A 21724-nucleotide genomic window follows, 5' to 3' on the forward strand; every position below is an offset into this window, starting at 1 on the left:
AGATTTAATATTAGTTTGTCACTCACTTATCATTCCAAGCTTTTTATTTTGAATATGATTTGCTGTATTTTAATGTTGTCATTTGTTTTTGTTTTTTTTAATTGTCATTTGTTGTTTATGGAAATGTCTTTATAGGAAAACTCCAAATGAAGAGCCAAAGCCCCAGCTTTCTACGTAAGTAGAAAAACTCAGTCTCCCAGAGTGCTTAGGGCTTGGACATTTTCTCCTGTCCTCTTTGCTCTGTGGCAGTGAAATCACCAGAGAATCTCACAGCACCGTCTCTAGCACTCGTCTTTTCTTGGCCACCATTACTCACCCACAGCGTTTGACTGTATTGTCTCCACCCATCAGACAATATGCATTACTAGTCTGACTCTGCTTGTCCTCATCTGTTTCTTATTCATCTGCTTTCAGAGTTCTCACCTGCTAGTGTTTTCCTCCCTGTCATTACTGTCTCTCTGCTAGGTGCTTGCAATTAGGTTCTGAGCTAGATGATGATGATGATGATGATGACCTTTTTAAAATGACTGCTCTGTGTGCACATGCGTGTGCATGCGCAGAATTCACCGTGCTATCTTCAGGTGTGCTTGTGCAGTATGTGGGTGTTTTACTCAGGTCCTGAAAGGCTAAAGCATGCTGGATTCAAGTATTTCCACTGCTTTAACACACAACCTGCTCTTTTGCACTGTCCCTCAATACATGGCCTCCTGTAACCACACTCGTCTAACACTTTATGCTCAAGCACAGACATCACCTGTATAAAGTCACAGAAAACGCTAGACACTGCTGCTGTTTGGCCATTTATGACACATCTGATGGTGTACTAGTTTGCTGATGAGTCCCCTAATTACTATACATTGTTGATGTTGAATTTCAAGATATCCTTACTGAGGTGGACCAACTGAAGAGAGAAAGCAGACACAATGCATCATGACTAGTGTCTAGTCTAGACCAGCATTTGCAATCACACATGACAATGAAAGGGTGTTTGGAGTCAAGTTTCTGACAGTGTGACTCAACTTGGCAAAGACAGGCAGGGAGCAAACAGACTATTGGCCATTGCTCCAGGTTATTGACATTGCTGTGCTTTTCTGAACAGGTGGAATCATTTTGTTTGTCTCTCTGAGATGATTAGTAATGTTCTTCAGCTGCACTCAAAGTCTCCAGCTGAAGAGGAGACCAAATCGTAAGTACAGCACACAAGGGTGCCGACTCACCACCCGCTGCACATGTGCCCTGAGCCTTTCCCCACATGTGACTGGTCAGAATGGACACTTCAGAGCCAGGGAGCTGTAGTGGGCATGTGAGCACTCCAGACTACAGAGTTCAGTTTTTTTTAACATGCAAAACTTTGTTTGAATACGAAAGACCCTCTGTGTCTAAAGTGTATCCCTGTGTTGGAGTTTGTCAAAAGCTCTTCTCTTGCTGTACTGAATGAATGGTAGTGAAGAGATGTTCATGTTTTAATGTATAACTAATACAATTCTCAAAGGTGCAGAGTCTGAAACTCCGCCTGAAACATAGAGCACAGTACAGTTATATTCTGAAATGTTCCCCTATGAGGACAGGGAGCTTTTCAAGGGTAAAAAGATCCTTATACGTAGCTGTCTGGAGTTTTCCCAGGAGTCACCTGGATGAAGCTTCATTAACTACATACTCCTGATGCCTCTCAGCTGGAGTAGAGCGGTCACCTTGCATGCTCACGATGTCTCTCCATTCATCGTGCCCAGCATTCATAGAGACCGTCGTTCCCTTTGTGTTGCGATCCAAGTGTGGAACGCTAACACCAACATTTCCCTCTGTACTGCTCAATGGCACAACTCTCGCGCGCGTGCGCGTGCGCGCACACACACACACACACACACACACACACACACACACACACACACACACACACACACACACACACGCACACACACAGTTTTTTTCCTTTGTTTGTAGTGAATGTAACATCCTGTGGCCTCACACGTCATACTCCTCTGTAGGACTTAAACAGGGGGAGCAGTGGCTGCCGGATCAGTGTGGACACGATGAGTGTGCACTCCACTGAGATGGACATTGTTTACAGGCCCACGCTTGAGGCCTTGGTTAAGAAAATGAAGAACAGCCAGTTTGGTGACTGTGGCAGTCTGGTTGCTTATTAGTTTAATTAGTGATGTTAAACTGCAGATGGCCAATACTTTTAAGCCTCCGTTACAATGTGTGTGAAGAGTCCACCCTGGAAACATCCTTTACTAGTTCACTTATCGCTGAGCAAAGAGTCTAAGTGCACATCCAAACGTTGCTGTAAATTATAACTGGGTCTAAACTGTCATAGTTTTAAAAACTGACAGATTAGAATTAGTTTTTTCTAGCCGTGTGTGTGTGTGTGTGTGTGTGTGTGTGTGTGTGTGTGTGTGAGAGAGAGAGAGAGAGAGAGAGAGAGAGAGAGAGAGAGAGAGAGAGAGAGAGAGAGAGAGAGAGAGAGCAAGAGCGAGAGAGCTGTTTGGCACAAAACAAATGCTTTATTTGTAATCGCATGTCAGTGCTTAACCCCCCCCCCCCCAACTTGGCTAAAACGAAAAGGGGTAATTAACCATTAGTTCCAAGTGATGTCGGTTCGTTCGTTTACCTGCACATGGAGAAATTCTGGGAAAACACGGGCCTTGCAGCGAGACGTAGGAACAGCCTTCTAAAACGCGGCTCGCTGGGCAGCAGGTGAAGAAGCGGAAACCGTGCGGAGCCTGAGGTCGGTCCGCGTGTAATCCTGCCCTCTGTGCTCTGTGTAGGAAGCTGCACCGGCAGTTCGAGACGTACAAGGACCAGGTGAAGAAGATCGGTGAGGAGGCTCAGAAGGGCCAGGAGCCAAAGGGTGACTCTCCCGTCTGTGGGATCTGCCACAAAACCAAGTTCGCTGACGGATGCGGCCATGTCTGTTCTTATTGCCAAACCAAGTTCTGCGCTCGGTGCGGAGGCCGAGTGTCTCTGCGCTCCAACAAGGTACACAAACTGCGTGCGTGCGAACCATCAGTGCTCCTGTCATACAACTATTGCTTCACGTCATGGTCATAAATTCATCTTGATTCAAAAGCACAAGGGAGCAGTAGTCTGTTAGTTTGTGATGTTGCTGAATTTCTTGAGGGAACATTATTTCTTTTTAAAGTCCTACACTCACTGGTCTGTCCATGAGGTAATGAACATAACTGTAAGTCTGACATTCTTTTCATTCAGTCAGAATTCGACCACATGAAACTGTGCCACTGAAATTGCTCATATAAACTCGGAAGAATATTATTTCTAGATATAAATAGAGGTCTGTTCTGAGTTCTCGCTGAGTAAATGGAACAATGTGCATCACTTATTCCACTAGGTGGCAGCATATTTCCGTACTAGATGCTTCCAAATTCTTGCATGTCCATGTTCCCATGAGCAGTTGGCACATGTCTCACACTCGCTATCGTGCCCTATCTCTCCCCTCTACCATTTTACTGAGTGAAATCCAGTTGCTACATGTTCTCATTCATATCTAACCATTTAAATAATTTTTTAAAGGATTCTAAACCTCTACTCGCCTCTCATGTATAGGAAGATCAGGGAATACACAAATTGGATAGCTGTGTGACCTTTTATAAAATGGCTAGTGGCCATAAACTCCTCAGACCTGAAAATAACTGTCTTCACTATTAAGAAATGTTGAGTCTACTGCAGCTTTGATAAATGTGTGAATCTGTCAATCCTCCTGTCAGAAATGCTATCTGGGTTTACTCCCCCTACACAGACAGAAGGAAGGCTGAGGGGAAGCCTGCTGATCAGGAGCAGGATTCGAGTTGATTTGATTATGCAGATGCAGTTAGATATTTGGAAGGCTCATCAGCCTTGATGTTCACCAACTTAAGTACCAAAAGTTCATTCAACATCCCTGGAGCTTTGTGTGCAACTATGTTCCAAATTAGAGCTTTCTGAGCTTTGGTGATGTGATGGGGGGGCATCTTCCAATTCTAGGAATCCAAGCCAACCTTAGAGCAGCCACCTCTGCTCCCTGACCTAAATCCCAAGGGAACCAAAGAGCATTTAGCAGAGACCTGTAATGTAATTTGAAACTATATGCTACAGATCCAGATTGTTTCTGGATTGAAATGGCACAAACAGAAGTAGCATACCAACAGACAAACACACAGAAACTAAAAACCAAAACTCAACTGCTCAAAAAAACTACACTGCATCGTGTCAAGACGGTAGGAGAAGTTTTACATGCTATTCATCCCTTTTTGTGATGCATATGGAGTAAAATCAAATAAAGATGCCAAAGAGAAAGGAGCCCAGGTGTCCTTGTCAACAGAGCATAGTGAGACTGAGCACAAAAAGGCAATTGGTAGCTAAATGAATAAACTAAATGAATTCCATATAAGTGATTTAAAAAGTAAATTCCTTTCCTTAGAAATACACCTTAGCAGAAGTAAAACTAAGATTGTTTTAAAGTGCTCAGAAAAGTTCAAAACCATTCAACAAGCGCATATAACTGGGTAAACAGAGTCCATTCCTACCCACTTGTGGCATTCAAATGGGTGCAGATTCTCTCTGCCTGCTGTGCTGCCTCCTCTCCTCTTGGAAGAGCTGAGAGAATGACGTTACAATTGGTCAATTGTTAATCAGTGACTAAGCTGTTATTCCTGGCTTCTGAATATTGCAGTGTGAGCACAATGTGTGGTGTTTAGCATGGGTGTGGAGGCAAGCAGACTGGGTATTCTAGTGTTACTGCTTCTGTTTTTAATTTGTGTCTGTGGTGTGCCGTGTTGGCTCTGGAATCAATGGGGTGGCATGTTGGATTTTATCTGAGTGTGTTTACATACTGGGTGCGCTGTATTGGAATCAGTGCTCTGTTTGTACATATCCCTCCACCCCCTTCATGGAACTTTAAGATATTAGATATTTAACATAAATAAATGAAATTCATGTGTTTAGTATGATGTTGGATTACTGTCAAGCCAAGTAATTGTACAAAATAGTTGAGCCTTCAGCTGCTTAAAGACTGCACAGTATAGCAGGACCAGAACCTCCGTAGAGGAGGAGTCACGGTGATGCCACTGAATGGGCCGTATAGGTGCAGATCGCTTGGCGTGTGAAGGCACTTCTGGCTTTCTGAATGAACTAATGTCTGTTCAGAATTGCAGCAGGCACACCATTGGATATGACTTACAACTCTATTGTCTTCTTGATTTCGAGAATAGCATCAAAGGCCTCTCGTAAAGGACACGAGTGCTCTGGATACACCCGACTCTGGCACGCCAACCTGTCTACATGTGCTCATGGCGACCCAACTTCCTCCCATTGTTTGCACACGTTTCCCTAAACCAGATTCTATCTTCTTAAATGTTTGCATACCAGCCCTAAAACTCTTCATCAAAATTCACCAATTAAGTCAAACATTGAATACTTTGTAGCCTCTTTTTGAAGTCCATTTTAAAAGCAGAGAATACACACTTGTACAGATTGAAGCCATCGTGAATACAACCTCAGAAATCTTCCAGAGATTCCCGTAGTGGTCTTCAACCATGCAGATGTATCAACCTGTGCCACTCTAACACTTCTGCTTGTGTCTAAATCGGTAGTTCTGTTTTTGCCATATAGTTAGCATTTAGAAACTGAGCATGTTTGCTTTTTTGTGCATCAGCATTCCAGCTACTGTGGAGAAGGCCATATATGGGCAGTTCAGTTAGAAATGGTGTCTTCACTTCCCTTATCTAAGAATGTTGGGTTTATATTCATGCTTGCACCATTTGCCCTAAGAATTACCCTCACGGTTCTTGGTTTATTCATTGTTGGCCACTTGAGGCTCTTCACACCAACCGTTTCTCCAGTTTCTCATGCTCTGATCTAGCATTGAGCTAAGGTAGGGCCACTTGTTTCTGGACCAGTATGAAATACCAGTCTGGCCTGAGAGGGTCGACTCTTCCCTGCGCAGGCCATAAGCAGGTCAGCGCACAGCCAAGACCGGCTGGGAGGCTGGGTGTCATGGGTACCAAGGGGATGTGTTTAGCATCAGTATGGATGACTCCGCAGGTCGGCCGGGCCCTGGATCAAGTTGCCCCTGGAGTGCTAGGTGACCAGATTCTTTTTCAGTCCAGGTTGGATGACGTCATGAAGCTCGCCTCCATGTGCAGACACGCACATGCACCACATGTGAATTATGGGTGGAGAGCCTGGGAAAAGATGCACACTCACTCAACTGTCCCATTCCTTGATAAGGATTTGAGTTCTTTTCAGATTCAGTTTAACATATTATATAGACCTGCCCGTATTGAACAAATTTCCTGCCTTTTTGTCTGCTTATTTGAGGCCTTCATTTAGTTATAAGTTGTCAGTTGCAGATCCAGATGTTAGTCACTGCTTTATTTCTGGCCTTTTTTTGGTTGTGATACTTCGGAGTACATCAAACAATCGCAACAAACGGAAATCAAGAGGATCGATTAATAATGTAAACATAACTAGTACGGCTGTGCTGCAGGCGTCTCTTAACCGCTTGCGAGTGAATGACGTCTGCAGGCAGTTCCGCGTTCAGTCCGTGTAACTTGGCTCAACATCGGTGTGCGCTCTTTCTGATGTTTCCTTTAGAACGCCAGCCTGACCTTATCACCGTGCTTCATTCGGAATACACCTGGAACTGTCGTTTTGATTAGACGGACGGAATAATATTTAATAACTGACGCAATCCTCGAGCCAGCTGGATTTGTCCGTGGTGCTGAAAACGGAACCACTCTGGGTCGCAGGCAATAACAATTCACTGATGTCTTCCAGCGTGCCATCCATCTTCAAAATGACTCACGCCAACGCCATGGGTAGGAAACGAATTTATTTAATACATTGTGATGTTCTATGGTTATCCCTAAGTATAATCCTTCGGTTAAGATAAATATGCGTAATTTAATTCTAAGATGTTGCAAGATGTATTTAAATTTCTGAACACTGCACAAAGTACGCAAGATACTAGGCTGGACTGGACATTCATGTTCCATTTACAATAAACTGTCAGTATAAAATGCTGTCAAACATTACTGGTTGTTCCGTCAATGAAAGCGGTTCAGAAGTGCAGATCATCTCCGCTTTACTCAGAGTCATTAGGGACTATCTGACAATTTTACAAGATGGACAACTTTGTTTTACTTCCCCTCTGTTTAGCTTTATGAAAACTAAGAACACAAAGTTACTTAACTTTGAGCCCACTCGCAAGTGCTGTTGTCATTTGATCTTTTTTGAAAATGAATAGTTTTTTTTCTTGAACCAGTTATTAATATCATAGACTCACTGCTTAATTGGAATGAGGTGGGGTTAAACATGGGTGGAGGTAAATAAGCATATAACGCATTTAATCCTTCTGATATGTTCAAGCAGAAACTATTACACAGATCATGCAAACCCAGAGGTGACGTGAGCTACCTTTTTTACTCTATAGCAGCACTGTGCAATTTTTGATTGAAAGTTTTTTTTTTTTTTTTTTTTTCCAACAAGTGCATCATAATATATTGTTAATCCTTTTTTTCCCATTAACAACAGCCTGTTAGATAAACACAGCATACTTATGTGGCCCCTGATTTCCATCAGGTCCCTTCTCCAACTCAAAGTGCATGTTGGCTTGGATATGTTTTTACCATCACATACTATTATACTGTTTATAGCATTTACACACTCGCTATGTTAAAGGAGAAAAAAAGAAACCAATAGTTATCCAAAGCATGTACATTATCAGTATGGATCTTAATTAAGGACTGTTGCCAACGATTACAAGCAGTTAACAATTAATAATTTATTAATACTTTTATTCTGCTTCTCAGAGTAACTTTATAAACATTGTTCATTTTAATCCTAGTTAGCCACTGCTTATGTTTAAGATGTTTTAGCAAACATTATTTCCAGTGAATGGACTCCCGGCCCAGCTAAACACCTGGTACGATGTTCACTTGTCCTTCTTTTGTCTTTGAAAGTATTTGTCCCCTGTATGTATTCCCAGTAGCCAACAGTGTGTCTGTCTGAGGTTAAATTCTGCACTCTGAAAATGCAGATATTTAACTGTACTTATGCAACTGTGTTAAACATTTTTAGTATTATTACAGAACAGAGATGTTTGTTTATCTTGCAAAACTGCACTCCCACATCACAACTGAACCTTTCATTTTCTTCACCTACATGTAAAACCATCTTTCTGTCGCTTGAAACCAAAAACTCGTTATGAACGAAATCGCTCTGACTCTTATAGATGCCTACAGAAGTGTATTTTTGTGCAAGACAAGGTAGCGTTACTTTTGCGTTATTTTTACAAAACAAAGGATTTCGTAATAAAAAAAAGCTAAATAGGAAAGAACGGTACAACAATAACATACGTGTGAAAACAGGATAATAATACACATGTGAAAACAGGATACAGTTTTAGTTTCATGCTTTCGGGGTTTAGCTGTTCGCTTACAAAAGTGTCCGGGATTCTTTACTCATGAAATAACTCATGTTGTATAACTCAAGAAAATTATATTCAATTAGCGAATCAAACCACGAGTTTCTTCTGTTTCTTCGCAAGACTTTTACGCAATAAATATGAAACAATTAATACCTTGGTTTCTACTGCGGTAAAGATAGTTTTAAATTGGGCATTCGTGTCATTACTGATTCATTAAGCGATTCTGAAAATATATAAAAGTGCAATGTTTTCATTCACAGAACAAAGTCCGACTATTTTTCAAACTTTAGAGGAAGATAATTGTACACAAACACAGATGGCCGAAGGGTCCGTTTTAAGGGGCCGTCTAAAAAGTGCATAAAGATGAAAGACCTCGAACTTAGCTAGAGGAAACCTAGTAGTACTCGTAACAGACATTTGCATCCTTTACACCTACTACAAGTTCCCTTTTAATGTCGCATTGTTTAATTTTGAGAAATATTTCGTGACCTAATTGCTGTGCCACCTGCTTGGCATTATAACTAAAACCGACATGACATAAAGAGAAGCTCTTTGCTTAGCTGTACATTTACATTTAATGCATTTGGTAAGCGCACTTATCCAGGCTGACTTGATTTTCAATCATGTTAAAGTAGTAGGGGAATGTAGTGTTAGGAGCCATACTCATATTGGTATAGCACTGAGCACTTGCCCAGATGAGGACTGAACTCCAGGCAGCATGGTTACCAACCAAGCTATACCAACCATACTTAAAAAAAAAAAAGAAAAAAAAAAAGTATAACACAAAACTAATGGGTCGCCTTGTCTTGTACAAAAGACCCTTCTGGAGGCATCTATAAGATTCAGAATGATTTCGTTCATAATGAGTTTTTGGTTTTCAAGCGACAGAAATATACAGTTTTATATGTAGGTGGAGCACATTTCCCTCATCATACAAATAGTCTTATTTATTGCAGAGCATATGAAATGTGTGTTGGACATTCATACGTGTCCACCGTGGACAGACCTAAAGGTCAGCGTGAAAAAGCTGTTCAGTTGTGATGTGGGTGTGAGGTTTTGCAAGATAAACACAAAATGGGTCAGTTCAGTAATAATACTGTATTAAAAATATTAAAATACTTCCACAATTACTGTGAAAAATATGCATTTTATGTTTTCTGTATTGTATAATTAATAATTTTATGATAGTGAAAAATTTGAGTCCACAATACATTATGCAACTTGTAAGTTCCAGCTCCATTAAAATTACATCCCTGTTCTAGCAGGGTGAAAGACTCTCAAAATGGAAATGATGAGACTAAATGCAAATGCTCCAGAATAGAGATTACACACACACACACACACACACACACACACACACACACACACACACACACACTTTCTTAATGGAGGACTTCATGACCAACGTCTCCCCCACCCTCACTTCATGGACAGTCATGGTCTTGTATGGCTAGACATGCATCATTCTTGGGTTCATGCACCGGTTGTGACGAATGGTGTAAATAATGAGCGGGATGTAAGCCTGCACTAAAGAAAGGATCCTGCTTGTCTAGCCTTTCAGTGAGTGAAAAATTGATTTGAATGCCTCCTTTGTGAGCTCACAACCTTACCGGCCACCCAAGAACGGATCCTGACACCTCGGTCTCCTGTGCCTTCTGCTCCTCCTCTGACATCACCTCTCTGTCCTGAGTCTGTGGGAGTGGCCACTGAAGGACTGCCTTCTCTGTCCTTTGTGTGCAGGTAATGTGGGTTTGCAACCTGTGCCGAAAACAACAAGAAATCCTCACCAAGTCAGGGGAGTGGTTCTACAGCAGTGCTGAGGGCTGTGACCTTGGGTTGGACACCGGAGGGCCGGGAGAACCGTCCAGAGGTGCCGTACGGAATAACTTCAACATTGCTGTGAAAAGGTGAGTGGAGCCGTGACTCTTTTCCACTGCTCAAAGTGTTTGCTCCATTCTGGTTGGCTGACTGAGGCTGCTGGCTCTCCACTCTAGTGCTCCCTCTTCATGTAACATAATAGAATGTGTGGAGTTTGACGAGGGTTGTGCATGTGTATGCTGCTCTTGCTAGACAGATGATTAAAGAAAAAAGGTTTACCCGGTCCATTTTGATGATGGGATTATATGAACTGCTCAAGCCATGATGAAGTATGAGCCAATGTTTGCTTCTGTTTTGTATTTTGGCTTGAACGTTGTATTCATTACTTACTGCCTGGGGATTTTACTCATGTTTAAGATGGACTGCAGCTATGGACTGGGATTGCTGACAAATTCTGACTCTGGGGTATATTATGCTTAGGTCTTTGTATTAACAACTAATGAACAGCGCATGCACGCACACACGCGCACACACGCGCGCACACACACACACACACACAGAGTTTTCACAGTCTCATAGACCTCCAGACATTTTTGTAAGGCAATAAGTCCTCACAGCTCTGCTATTGATGAGGATTTTAAAGCTTTTAGGGCCAGTTTCCCAAACCCAGGTTAAGTTCAATCCTACACTAAAAACAATTTCCAACAGTGACTACATTGGAACTTCAGTTTAGTTCTAGGTTTAGCTCATGCTCAGAAAGAGGACACTGGATGTTCAGCTGCAGTGTGTGTTCTGCAGCATGCCAGCTTCTCAGGTGTGTTCCTCTGAGCGTGCCCAACAGATAACATAGGTATGGCTGTGTAGGACCAAACTGCATTAGAGGTTTAGAAAGATCAGCTCTTCAGTGCTACAGGGGTGTGTTTTTATATTGTGTGAATGTGTGTGTGGGTTCACGAGTGTGTGTGTGTGTGTGTGTGTGTGTGTGTGCGCACGCATCCATGCACGTGCACTTTGCCAGAGCTGTGCCAGGCAGACTGAGGCCCTGTGCCAGCTGCTTGCTGAAGACCTGTCAGACACTGGGCCAGTTTAAATGGCCTGGCAATGCTGCCCCACTCAGTCACCCTCTTCCAGCAAACCATTAGAAGTGTTTAAGTTGCCCAGGAGCTAATGAGAAATGCACACTGCAGGAACTGTAAATCTCTTTGCCCAAGCAGGCTTTAGAGTAGGAGGGGAATGATGAGGGGGTGATCATGTCGGCAGTGGTGTGACTGGATGGTTTTCCAGTCTACATGTATGAGACAGATTGGTAATTGTGTACCTGGGTTATTCTAGAATTGTGGTGGTAAATGGTCTTGTGTTTTTGCTTTTATTTGCTGTACTATTGCTGTATAAAACAGTAGTAGATTTATATAAAGATTTTTTTAAATACTTTTGTTTTTTATGTGAATCCAAATTTCTTAGCTGTTTATTATTTGAAATGTAGTATTCAGATTGTCAAAAGATTCATTTTTTTATTTTGCTAACAGTATCTACTTAACTTTCCATTTGGTCATTTTCACTATCTAATTTTAATATTAACACTGTTTCTCTAAATTTACCATTAATTTAGCAGTTTTGAATATACATATTCAATGTCTTCTTATGTGTTTTTCAAATATTCATCAAAAATGAATATGCAGAAAAATGACTTTGCAGCTAGCAGTATTGGTGGCAATGAAATGTTGATATTTTTGTGTATATGGGAATGTGACATTACTTTCTATTACATACAACATTTGTAATAAACTGTTATGCAATAAATCCATTTAAAATCGGAGGTTAAAAGCAAATGTAATTAAACTCCCCTTAGCAGGCCATATGGCTTAACTTGAAATTTTATAAGTTTAACTGGGGGGAGGGGGCGTGGAGTAATTGCTGCTATATGTAGGGCAGAGCTCAGACCATCTAAACCCCAGTTACTGATGCTCCTCAATCATAGAACAAATTACATTGTTTTATTTGGGATAAAAAAAAATCACACCCAGGAAGTAATCTCATCTCATTTTTTTCCTTTGTCACTTTTTGATTCCTCTTCCTCACTACAACCCCCTCGTCTATGTCCCATGAGGTTTGCTTGTACATACAATAGTTTATACTTCCCTTCCACAATCCACTATACTAGGTTTCCTACTCATATGTTCTTAAGATTCTGACATGTAATTCTTGAATTAGACAGAATTTTTTGGTTTACTGGGAGCTCGGTGGGAATTCACTGTGCAAATGTGCTCAACCTGTTCATCTCCATACCAATGTATCAGTATATTCAGGTCTGTGGTGTGGCCAGTGCATATTTCACCACTAGTGGCAGTTTTGATTATAGGTGTATGAATAATATTAATATTAGTAGCTACTATTTGCTAGAGTTGGACATTTCTGTAACACTTTTCTATTGTAGCTCTTCACCTCATCCCCTTATAAAATAACTATAGAAACAGTACTTTATCAGCTCATACCCTCATGAAGTAACTACAGAAACCATATCTTATAACTGCCTACTCTTATGAAGTAACTATAGAAACCGTATCTCTTGATTCTCCTATCCAGTAACTATAGAAACCAAACCACGTATCCTTATTGAAGTAACTAGAAACCATACCTACTGTACCTCATCTTTAAAACCAAAATCCAGAAAGAACTACTGCATATAGAATAAATGGAGTTATACATTACCTGGTCTGATGATGTTTTTGAATCACCTGCTGCTTTATAGGACAGCAAAAGCTGTACAAGACAACATGCAAGCTAATCACACCCTGACCCCTATAGAAATATAGTGTGCTTCCATCTAAATCTATAGTGCAATTGTCAGTGTATTCCTTTTGAATGTGGAGGGTGAGCAAGCACAGAGGCTGGTTAGTGTTTGTTAGGCAGGATGATGAAGTCAGAAGCTCAGCCAGCAACTGAGGGAGAAGCATCATGGCATTTACGTGTTCTTTTTAGTAGAACGTGCACGCAAACGCTGACGCGCGTGCATGCACATAGCGGAGTGGTTCAGCTTTCACTTTCCAAGGCTGCGTAATGAAGGTCTTTACAGAAAGAGAAGGGGATTGAAAGATGGACAGGGGGAGGGGGAGGGACGGAGGAAGAGGATGAAGTGCTGCTTATTTACTCTGGTTTCTCCCTTGTAGTTGTTTCGAGTGTTTGTGGTTTATGGAAATCAGGAGGACGAAAAAAGACGGACAAAGTTGTGGGGGACACATTCTAGCATGTTGTTAGGGACGTGATGCAGGCTGTACTCACGTACAGAACCATAAAGTCTCCCAAAGCAGATGTGATTTATGGCTAAAATGTATGATGTGTACAATCTAATTACTATGCACTTTTTTCCCCTCATCATTTAACTTACAACTTGTTCACAACTTCTTTAATTAAAATATGCTGAATAATTTCATGCACAAAGATACTTTCATAGAGTGGTGTTCTCGAGGTCCGTGTATGAGCGCTTTGAGTAATGAGGTGATGCAGTCGCCTACCTCTGAAATTGATCATCATCCAAACTTCCGCCCACTCTAGTAAACACCCTCGCCTCGGCTCTCCCTCCTCCCCGCTTACCGCTCGCTGTGTTAACGTGCTGCATCCGCCACACATCCCGCGGTATCCTTAACGGAGTCCATTGGTCCAAAAATAATAGTTGTGACAGGACGGCAGGACTGATGCAAGTGGACGATGCGTGCGCCTCGTTTTTTTTTCCGAGATAGGAGGGTTGAGCATGGAATATCTAACCTAGACATTCTATCTGGTAAAAATGCTGTTCTGGCTCTGCCTGTCCCCACCCGCGTCTTCAAGCTGACACGCCGTTAGGGGAAAACCTTCCCCAAGTCTCCGCTTTACTTCGCTTTGTGAACATGGGGGAACGGTTTCCAACCGACCGTTGTTCTGTCAAACCAACATCGCTTCGTAACCCGGGGAAATATGGAACTTGATCTGCTAAGCAGAGTGTAAATGCAGCCGGGAGAGGCAGCGGTCCGCCGTCAGCGCACTGGATGTACCTTTTTTCCCCCTCTTCCACCTGAAGAAAGGGAGCATTAAGGTAGAGTGCTGAAAGAAGCGAAAATGCAGTTTGATTCATTGCGACAATTTTGCAGCTCTGTTTTGTCTCATTTTAATGGAGCGTTTACGCACCAGAACGTCTTACAGACGGAGCTCCTGGAGCAGGCGCTGCACAACGGGTGAGTGACGGGTCCTCGCTGTCTCTCCATACCGGCAATGGCCGGTAGTGTAGTCGATCATCCATGTCGCGCTTTTAAATTTGCTTAATAAAATACTTGCTTTATGCAATAAAATCTCTTTATGTACATGACTGCGTAATACGTAAGATGTGCATTTGTCCAGCGCGTTGGGTACGGACTAACTGTCATGACTACCTACTACCCTTCCAGAGTAATTTAAAGATGGACTATATAGGCTACAGTCATTCGCGATAATCTCTCATGTCTTATATATGTCATGGCGTAGGTAATTGCCTGCGTGACTCTAATTTAAAACCAAAATCACAGCTGCTTCTTGCGTAATCACATAGTCCAAATATAAGAACCATCGTATTTGTAAATGGTTGCAACGAGCCATTTGGGATATACAGTCAATTGGAATTGTGTGTTTTTTGCCAGCCATTTAGAATTTGAATAAATCTGAAACTATGAAATGCATGTGATTTAACTGTCTTTGCTCTGCTAGACATCTTTTGTGTCTTGTGTACATGGATTGCCTTGTGTTTTAATGTCCTTTACAGTGATGTTGCAAATAGGCCAGGTAAAGCTTCCATGATTTTTTTCCTTCTTCTTGTTGGCCTAATGGTTTGAAAAGCTAGACGGGATAGGCTGGGAGGGGTTTTTGGGGGTGGAGGTGGGGGGCATTAGCTTTTAAGAGCACTGGATCACACTCACACTCCTCTCCTGCTTGCTCAGCAGTCTCCAGGCCAGACCGATTTGGGTAAGGGTGTCATCTTGATTTCTTCTGATGGTTTGCCCTTTCATTTATAAACACTGACCTAAACTGGGGAAATGAAGAAAATTGTAGGTTCAGCACCCTGGATAGGGTCTCCTCCCATGGGTCTGTTTAGCTTCTCTTTGCTCTATGTCTCCAGACGTTAAACCATTGGTTTCTTTAGAATAGGAAATGCTCATGCTATTTATAACTTAACACAAATAATCTGCAGTAGTAAGCAGTCTGTCTTATAATTGTCCTCTCTGGTGTTTTAAAATGTCATGATTTATACAGAAAATGGATATTCATGCTTCTGTCTAATACCAGTGCTTGTCATACACTCAATTTCTCCTGCCTTCTCCACTGTATTGCAGTGAAGTTGATGGAATTCTGAACATTAGCACTGCGTGTTCTTTTGTTCTGGGCTGTGATCCCAGTCCTTCTCTCTTAAAACCGAGACATTACAGGTGTATTAAGAGATAAATGACCTTCACTGTTTAGTGTGTTGAACTGTTTGTTTATTTAAAGGCTTTGATTTCACTGGACAACAACAAAAAATGCTTCTGAGTTAATAAGGTGCAATTGTTAATAATTTCAACGTCCTAAACACGGATATAACCATGAAAATTTGTTATTGGCTCTCGTTTTAATGATAACCCCATGTGATCCATAAAAGACATTGTATTAGGTCCAGCTATAAGATGAAAATTTTTAATATTTCAAAATATTGAGAAATATTGCATTATATTGTATCAGATCATGATGATCATACCCAGGAAGGTCTATTGCATCACAGTCTGGCGTAAGATTACGCAATAGGGAGATATATAAAGCAAGACACCATAGGACAAATTATTTATTTCTGTTACTTCTTGTGCTAAACATCATGTTAGATGTAAATTCAGCTGCGTTGAGTTAAATGTAATTCCAGCTGCGTTATAAACACTACTGAAGTGATTCAGATAGTGTCAATCAACAAGTATCAATGCCTCGTAACTGTATCAATATTGCGGACAATTTTTGTTACATTTGTGAGGAAGTGACTTTCGGAAATTAGACAAAGGATGTTGCTTCAAATGCAAAAGTGAAGAAGGCATATCATCTGTATTTCGAATGCAAGATCGGTGACCAGGGCAAGTCCTGGGCCCCACACACATGTTGTCGTACATGTGCAACAAATCTGTCACAGTGGATGAATGGAAAAAGAAAGTCGATGCCCTTTGCCGTTACGATGGTTTGGCAGCCCAGCAATCACATAACTGACTGCTACTTCTGCATGGTGCCTCCTGTTTCTTGAGGCATTATAAAGAAGAAGAAGTGGGCAATAGCGTATCCAAATATACCTTCTACTATCCGACCTGTTCCGCATGGCGAAGGACTTCCTGTTCCCGAACCTCCAACAGAAGTTTCTAATAATCCTTCAGACGATGACGATGGAGACAAAATGACTCTGGAGTTTCCTGGGCCTTTCATGTCGGATGATCGTCAGGAAACTGATCCTAAATTCAGTCAAGGTGCATCACCTGTGCCACACAGAATAACGCAGGAAGAACTGAACAATCTTGTTCGTGATCTGGAACTGTCCAAGAGCAAAGCAGCATTACTATGCTCAAGACTTCAGCAATGGAGTCTTCTTCAGGAAAATGTACGAGTGACATTGTATCGAAAGCGGCATCTGCAGTTAGAGACTTTCTTCAGAATGGTAGATAAGCTTGTGTTCTGCTCTGATGTCAACGGCTTGTTGAATGCCCTCGGAATAGAGCATGACCCACAAGAATGGCAATTGTTTATAGACTCTTCAAAAATGACTCTCAAGGCATTGCTGCATTATGGAAATCGTCTTCCATCTATTCCAGTCAGACACGCTGTGGATATGAAAGAGACATATGACAACATGAAGTAGCTGCTGGATTGTCTTGAATACAGCAAGTATTCTGTTCTGACCTTAAGGTAGTCGATCTGTTGATGGGTGAAGAAAGACTGGCCCCTGAGGAAGTCTCTGAAGATTGGAGAGAAGAATGTGCAGCATTCAGCACTGGCAGAACCGGACAAAATACTTCTACCACCACTACACATCAAACACGGTTTGGTGAAGAACTTGGTAAAAGCCATGGCTCGGAATGGATCAACGTTTAAATACCTGTCTGAGAAATTCCCTCGGATCAGTGAAGCAAAAACTAAAGAGGGAGTTTTTGTGGGTCCTCAGATCCGTGAACTCTTCATAGATGAGAAGTTCAACTACCTTCTTAAGGGTGATGAGAAAAAGGATGGGGATGCATTTCGTCTGGTGTCAACTAACTTCCTCGGGAATGTCAGGGCTGGAAACTACAAGGAATTGGTTAAAGACGTGTTGTCAATGTATCACAAACTTGGATTGACAATGTCCCTAAAGATCCATTTCCTTCATTCCCATTTGGAATTTTTCCCTGAAAACTGCGGCATGGTAAGCAACGAGCATGGGGAACGCTTTCATCAGGACATTTCAGCATTTGAGAAAAGATAGCAGGGGAAGTGGTCCACTTCTACGTTGGCTGATTACTGTTGGACGCTAGTCAGAGATGATCCTGAGCAGGTCCACAAACAACAGGCAAAGCAAAGTCACAAATAGACAGGACTTCTGTTACAGTATCTGTTATTTCATAATATTTCTAATGCATAAAAAAACTGTGAATTTCTAAGAAACGATAGCCAAGTCAGCATTTCTATTGTCAAATTCATGCTCAGCACCTTCAACTTAATTAAAATTGGCTAATTTTATCTCAGAAGCATGTCTTTTGTAAAAATTTGTTTTCCAGTGTTTCCAGCCATAGGCCTAGATATTCCCAGAAAGTGCACTTCAGTGTTTTTCTGTTCCGATTCACCAGTTTCAGCTCGATGGGTATTATATAAAGACTAGCTCAGTATTTATTAATGACTCACTGAGTGTTTAGTAAAGAAAACCAAGTATTTATTAAAATTAAAGGTGTATTAAGGTTGAGCAAATGCAAAAAATGTGTGATGGGGCCCAAGAATTACTGCTCCAGTTGAAGAAACTCTCTTTGACAGTGCCTGACTGTGCTGTAACATTTAGGAGTACTAATGCCTGGTTCACAGTGGCTGTATGTATAAAAATGTGGATGGGCACTTTGGGAAGAGGAGTGTGTGCATGTGTGTACTCTGTGTGGATTTGCAGCTTATGGACTCAGAGTGGATGTGGAGAGGGTGGTTGAGTGGATGTGGAAAGGGTGGTTGAGTGGACCAGCAAGTGTGGATGAGTGGACTCTGCGAATGTTGAGAGTGGGGACATGTAAGCATTGGATGACTGGGACCAGAAAGTTTGGACTCTGCGTATGATGTGTACATGTAGATACGGAGTGAGTGCATGGGTGCACTCGGAGCTTGTGTGGATGGGAGAATGTTGACAGTTGGATGTACAAGCACACAGTGTTAGTGCGGATATCTGGACTCTGTGTGGGTGAATGGACTCTGAGTCTGTGGATTTGTTTGTAGAAAGTATTGAGCTTGTGGTCTCTGAGAAGGTGTGCTAGGAAAGTGAAGAGCGTGGACAGACTAAGTGTGGACGTGCCGTTTAATAGGGCTGGTTGCCAAAATCCGGTACCAATATGGCACCTATGTGAACGGTGTCAGACCGAATCACAATGTAGACTTCGATGCCACTTAAAGCGACATCTCTCCACAAACAATAGTTGAGCTCAGTTGTAGTCTCTTGCCACGTGGTATTCTATGACACATGGATTCTGTAACTGTGCGTGTGTTCGTGTGTGTGCATATCTTCATGTACGCGTAAATTGTTTTCCCATGTCCTAAACTGAAGCTGTTCTTACATTTGTGAATGTACTGAATGATTTATTAATTTATTTTTTAATATATATTTTGAGAAACGTTAAGGAATGTCAGTTTCATTCCATTATTAGGTGCGGGCCTGTGCGGTAACCTATATGCTTTGGAATTTCTCAGAATGCTTCTGATTTTATATATTTATTTTGGTAAATATGTAAGACAGTGTTTGTTATAAATAATGCTAATTAGCATCACTAAATTTTACACTACTTTTTTTATGTCTCTTTGACGCAGCTTTAGGCAGGAGAAGTGCTGACGTGTATTTGCAGAAAGGTTAAGTAGTTAAACTTGAGTTAAACTTACACCTCCACAGTCCTGACACCAGAGACTTCACAGCCCCAGCCATGGTAAGATGAAGCTTAGGATGAGATGAGGAATTGTGCATTATGCGTAGTCTTTGTTTGATGCGGAGTCTTTCTGTGGCCTGGTTTATTTCAGGTTTCCAAGCGTCGTTTATAAACACTTTGTTGTACCACTTGAGTGTATTCTGTAAAACAAACACACTGATATAGATTTAAATCTTCTGGTCTGTCAGAATCCTCTGTCAAGTGCTGCTGTGTGTGTGTGTGTGTGTGTGTGTGTGTGTGTGTGTGTGTGTGTGTGTGTGTGTGGGTGTGTATGTGTCTTATGCTCCTGTATTCTTGGTCTTGACAGCTTTACCGACAGCATTGCTCATGTGTACCATCACCCTATTAACGATAGCCCAAACGGGTCGGTGCAGAGGCAGTGGCACCTTCCTGGCTGAGCCCACTGTCCTGTGTTCCCCAAGCCGTACACCCGTGATGGGTCATTCAAGCCTATGCGCGCAGCATGCAATGTCCGGACGGTTGGGATTATTCTCCCAAGACGTCACTTCATAGAAAAACACACCATGGCTAAGAGTGACAAGTGACAGTATCTGTCTTAGTTAGCTGGGCCAGTATGTATAGATGGCAAATACCCTCAAATTAAAGCTGAAATTCTCCTTTTTAAGCTCATAGTCACTGTAATGTTTATAATCCTTTGAGTAGGCCTCTTCAGTTATGAATGTATGATCACTTGGCTCTCATGCAATAGTTTTCAGTCTTCCTGATGTCAGCTGACTGCTGATATTCAGTAGACACTTTGGTCCAGGGGCTTTATCTGCACAGGTGAATATGACACTGCTGTTATTGTTAGTGTTTAAAATGTGGTGTTCTCTGCAGAGTCATGTTCAGCACTTAAATCCTAATGATAAAGAATGAAATCGTTACTCTCCCTCCCCCTTATGCACCCGCTCTCTGACAGCATCATGACATGTGGTAGGCTTAGATGCAGCTCGAAGAAAGTCTGGAGAAATATTTAATTCGGAAAATGTTTGGCTTAAGAACAGCAGCGGTCTTTAATTCTGAGACGCAGGAGACTTTCACGCCATACATGGTGACGCAAGAGTGATGCATGAATCACAGTTTACATGGAGAAAAAGAGAAACTGTTTTAATTCAATTAAAGAGAGAAGAGGAGATACTCACTCCACCTCACACCTGCCTCTGGACATACGCTCTCACTCCACCTTACATCTGCCTCTGGATCCTTAAATTCAGAACATGCATCACAGAAAGAGAGAACGGGAGAACATTGAGAGTTTGAGAGAGCAAGAGGAGAGATGTCAGATTCTTCAACCTTTCTCCTCTTGTTTTGCCTGCTCTTTCATTCTCTCTCTGCCTGACTGAGTTCCAGTCCAGTTTTAGGTCATAAATAGAATAACCTTCTGTGGGTCTCACTGCAGCCCAGTGTGGTGTCTGCACAGGCTGGGAATAGGGCCCTGGACCTGGCCCTCTGCAAACCCACATCCACAGCTGACTGAACACAAGGAAGCCATTAGCTTCAAGAGAAATAACACAAGTATGAGCAGCACTGGGTGAATCTGCATGGAGTGAAGGTGGGGGGTATTGGCTTCGTCAGAAGCCGTGTGTCTTAATGAGGGCTTGTTGTTCAGTGGCCTACTGGAGATTTGAATAGCGGATGATTAAGATCAGTGCATTTTTGGAAGACACCAGGGGCATACTAATAGATTTGGAATACTGCATCAACATTCTGGTGCGTCCTGCCAAAGCGTTTTAAAGTATGACTCATTTCTGCCGTGCAGTGCTGTGGACCAAGTTGGTGCTGTATTGTCTCAGGATGTCAGTGTAGGATGGGGGAGGGGCTTAAGTAACAAGGTTGTTGGTAATAGTGTGGCTGTACTACCCCCAGCTAAATTGGGAGGAGCTCCTAATGACTTTAAGATGTAATACTATAGTACTGAGATTGTATTATGAATGTTCTTTGAAGACCTTAAAGGTTACGTGATGGAAAGCTTTTTTCTCTTTCTGACTTTTTCAGCTTTTTTTTTCAATTTTTTGCAAATTTAAGTCATATTGTAGTGCACGTATATAACAGAACATTGAGAGTGTGTGAAGGCTGTCTTTTGTAAGATTTAGGTTTCCTTTTCCTAAACTGTGAGTTATGTCTTACTTAGTTTTGTGTGTGTGTGTGTGTGTGTGTGTGTGTGTGTGTGTTTTATACACAATTTCCTTCATCACAATAAAATGTATTAGATTGCTAAACATTGTTCTAGAAGTATAACTTTTTAACCCAAAATGTAGTCTGTTTTGGGAAAACTTAAACCGCTGTTAAAAAAAAAAAAAAGAAAGTCAGCTGGGCTCAGATATGTACTTAA

General features: G+C 41.8%; 1 protein-coding gene across 28 annotated transcripts in view; it reads left to right on the forward strand.

Annotated features, from left to right (window-relative positions):
• Positions 1-21724, forward strand: part of rims2b (regulating synaptic membrane exocytosis 2b) — a 93102-nt gene that overhangs the window by 11235 nt on the left and 60143 nt on the right. For 13 of the 28 annotated variants that reach the window (XM_081705515.1, XM_081705570.1, XM_081705577.1 and 10 more), the window contains 2 exons: positions 2769-2979; positions 10166-10332. In XM_081705515.1, coding sequence (XP_081561641.1) covers positions 2769-2979; positions 10166-10332 — 378 coding nt within the window. Of the gene's footprint in view, positions 1-135; positions 175-1099; positions 1187-2768; positions 2980-6679; positions 6816-10165; positions 10333-14436; positions 14452-21724 lie in introns of those variants that run through there. The other 15 variants (XR_014119396.1, XM_081705560.1, XM_081705507.1 and 12 more) reach the window with 12 other exon arrangements.

The sequence above is a fragment of the Electrophorus electricus genome, chromosome 2 (genome assembly GCF_041902795.1).
Source record: "Electrophorus electricus isolate QZ-2024a chromosome 2, ASM4190279v1, whole genome shotgun sequence".
In the NCBI taxonomy this organism is placed as follows: domain Eukaryota; kingdom Metazoa; phylum Chordata; class Actinopteri; order Gymnotiformes; family Gymnotidae; genus Electrophorus; species Electrophorus electricus.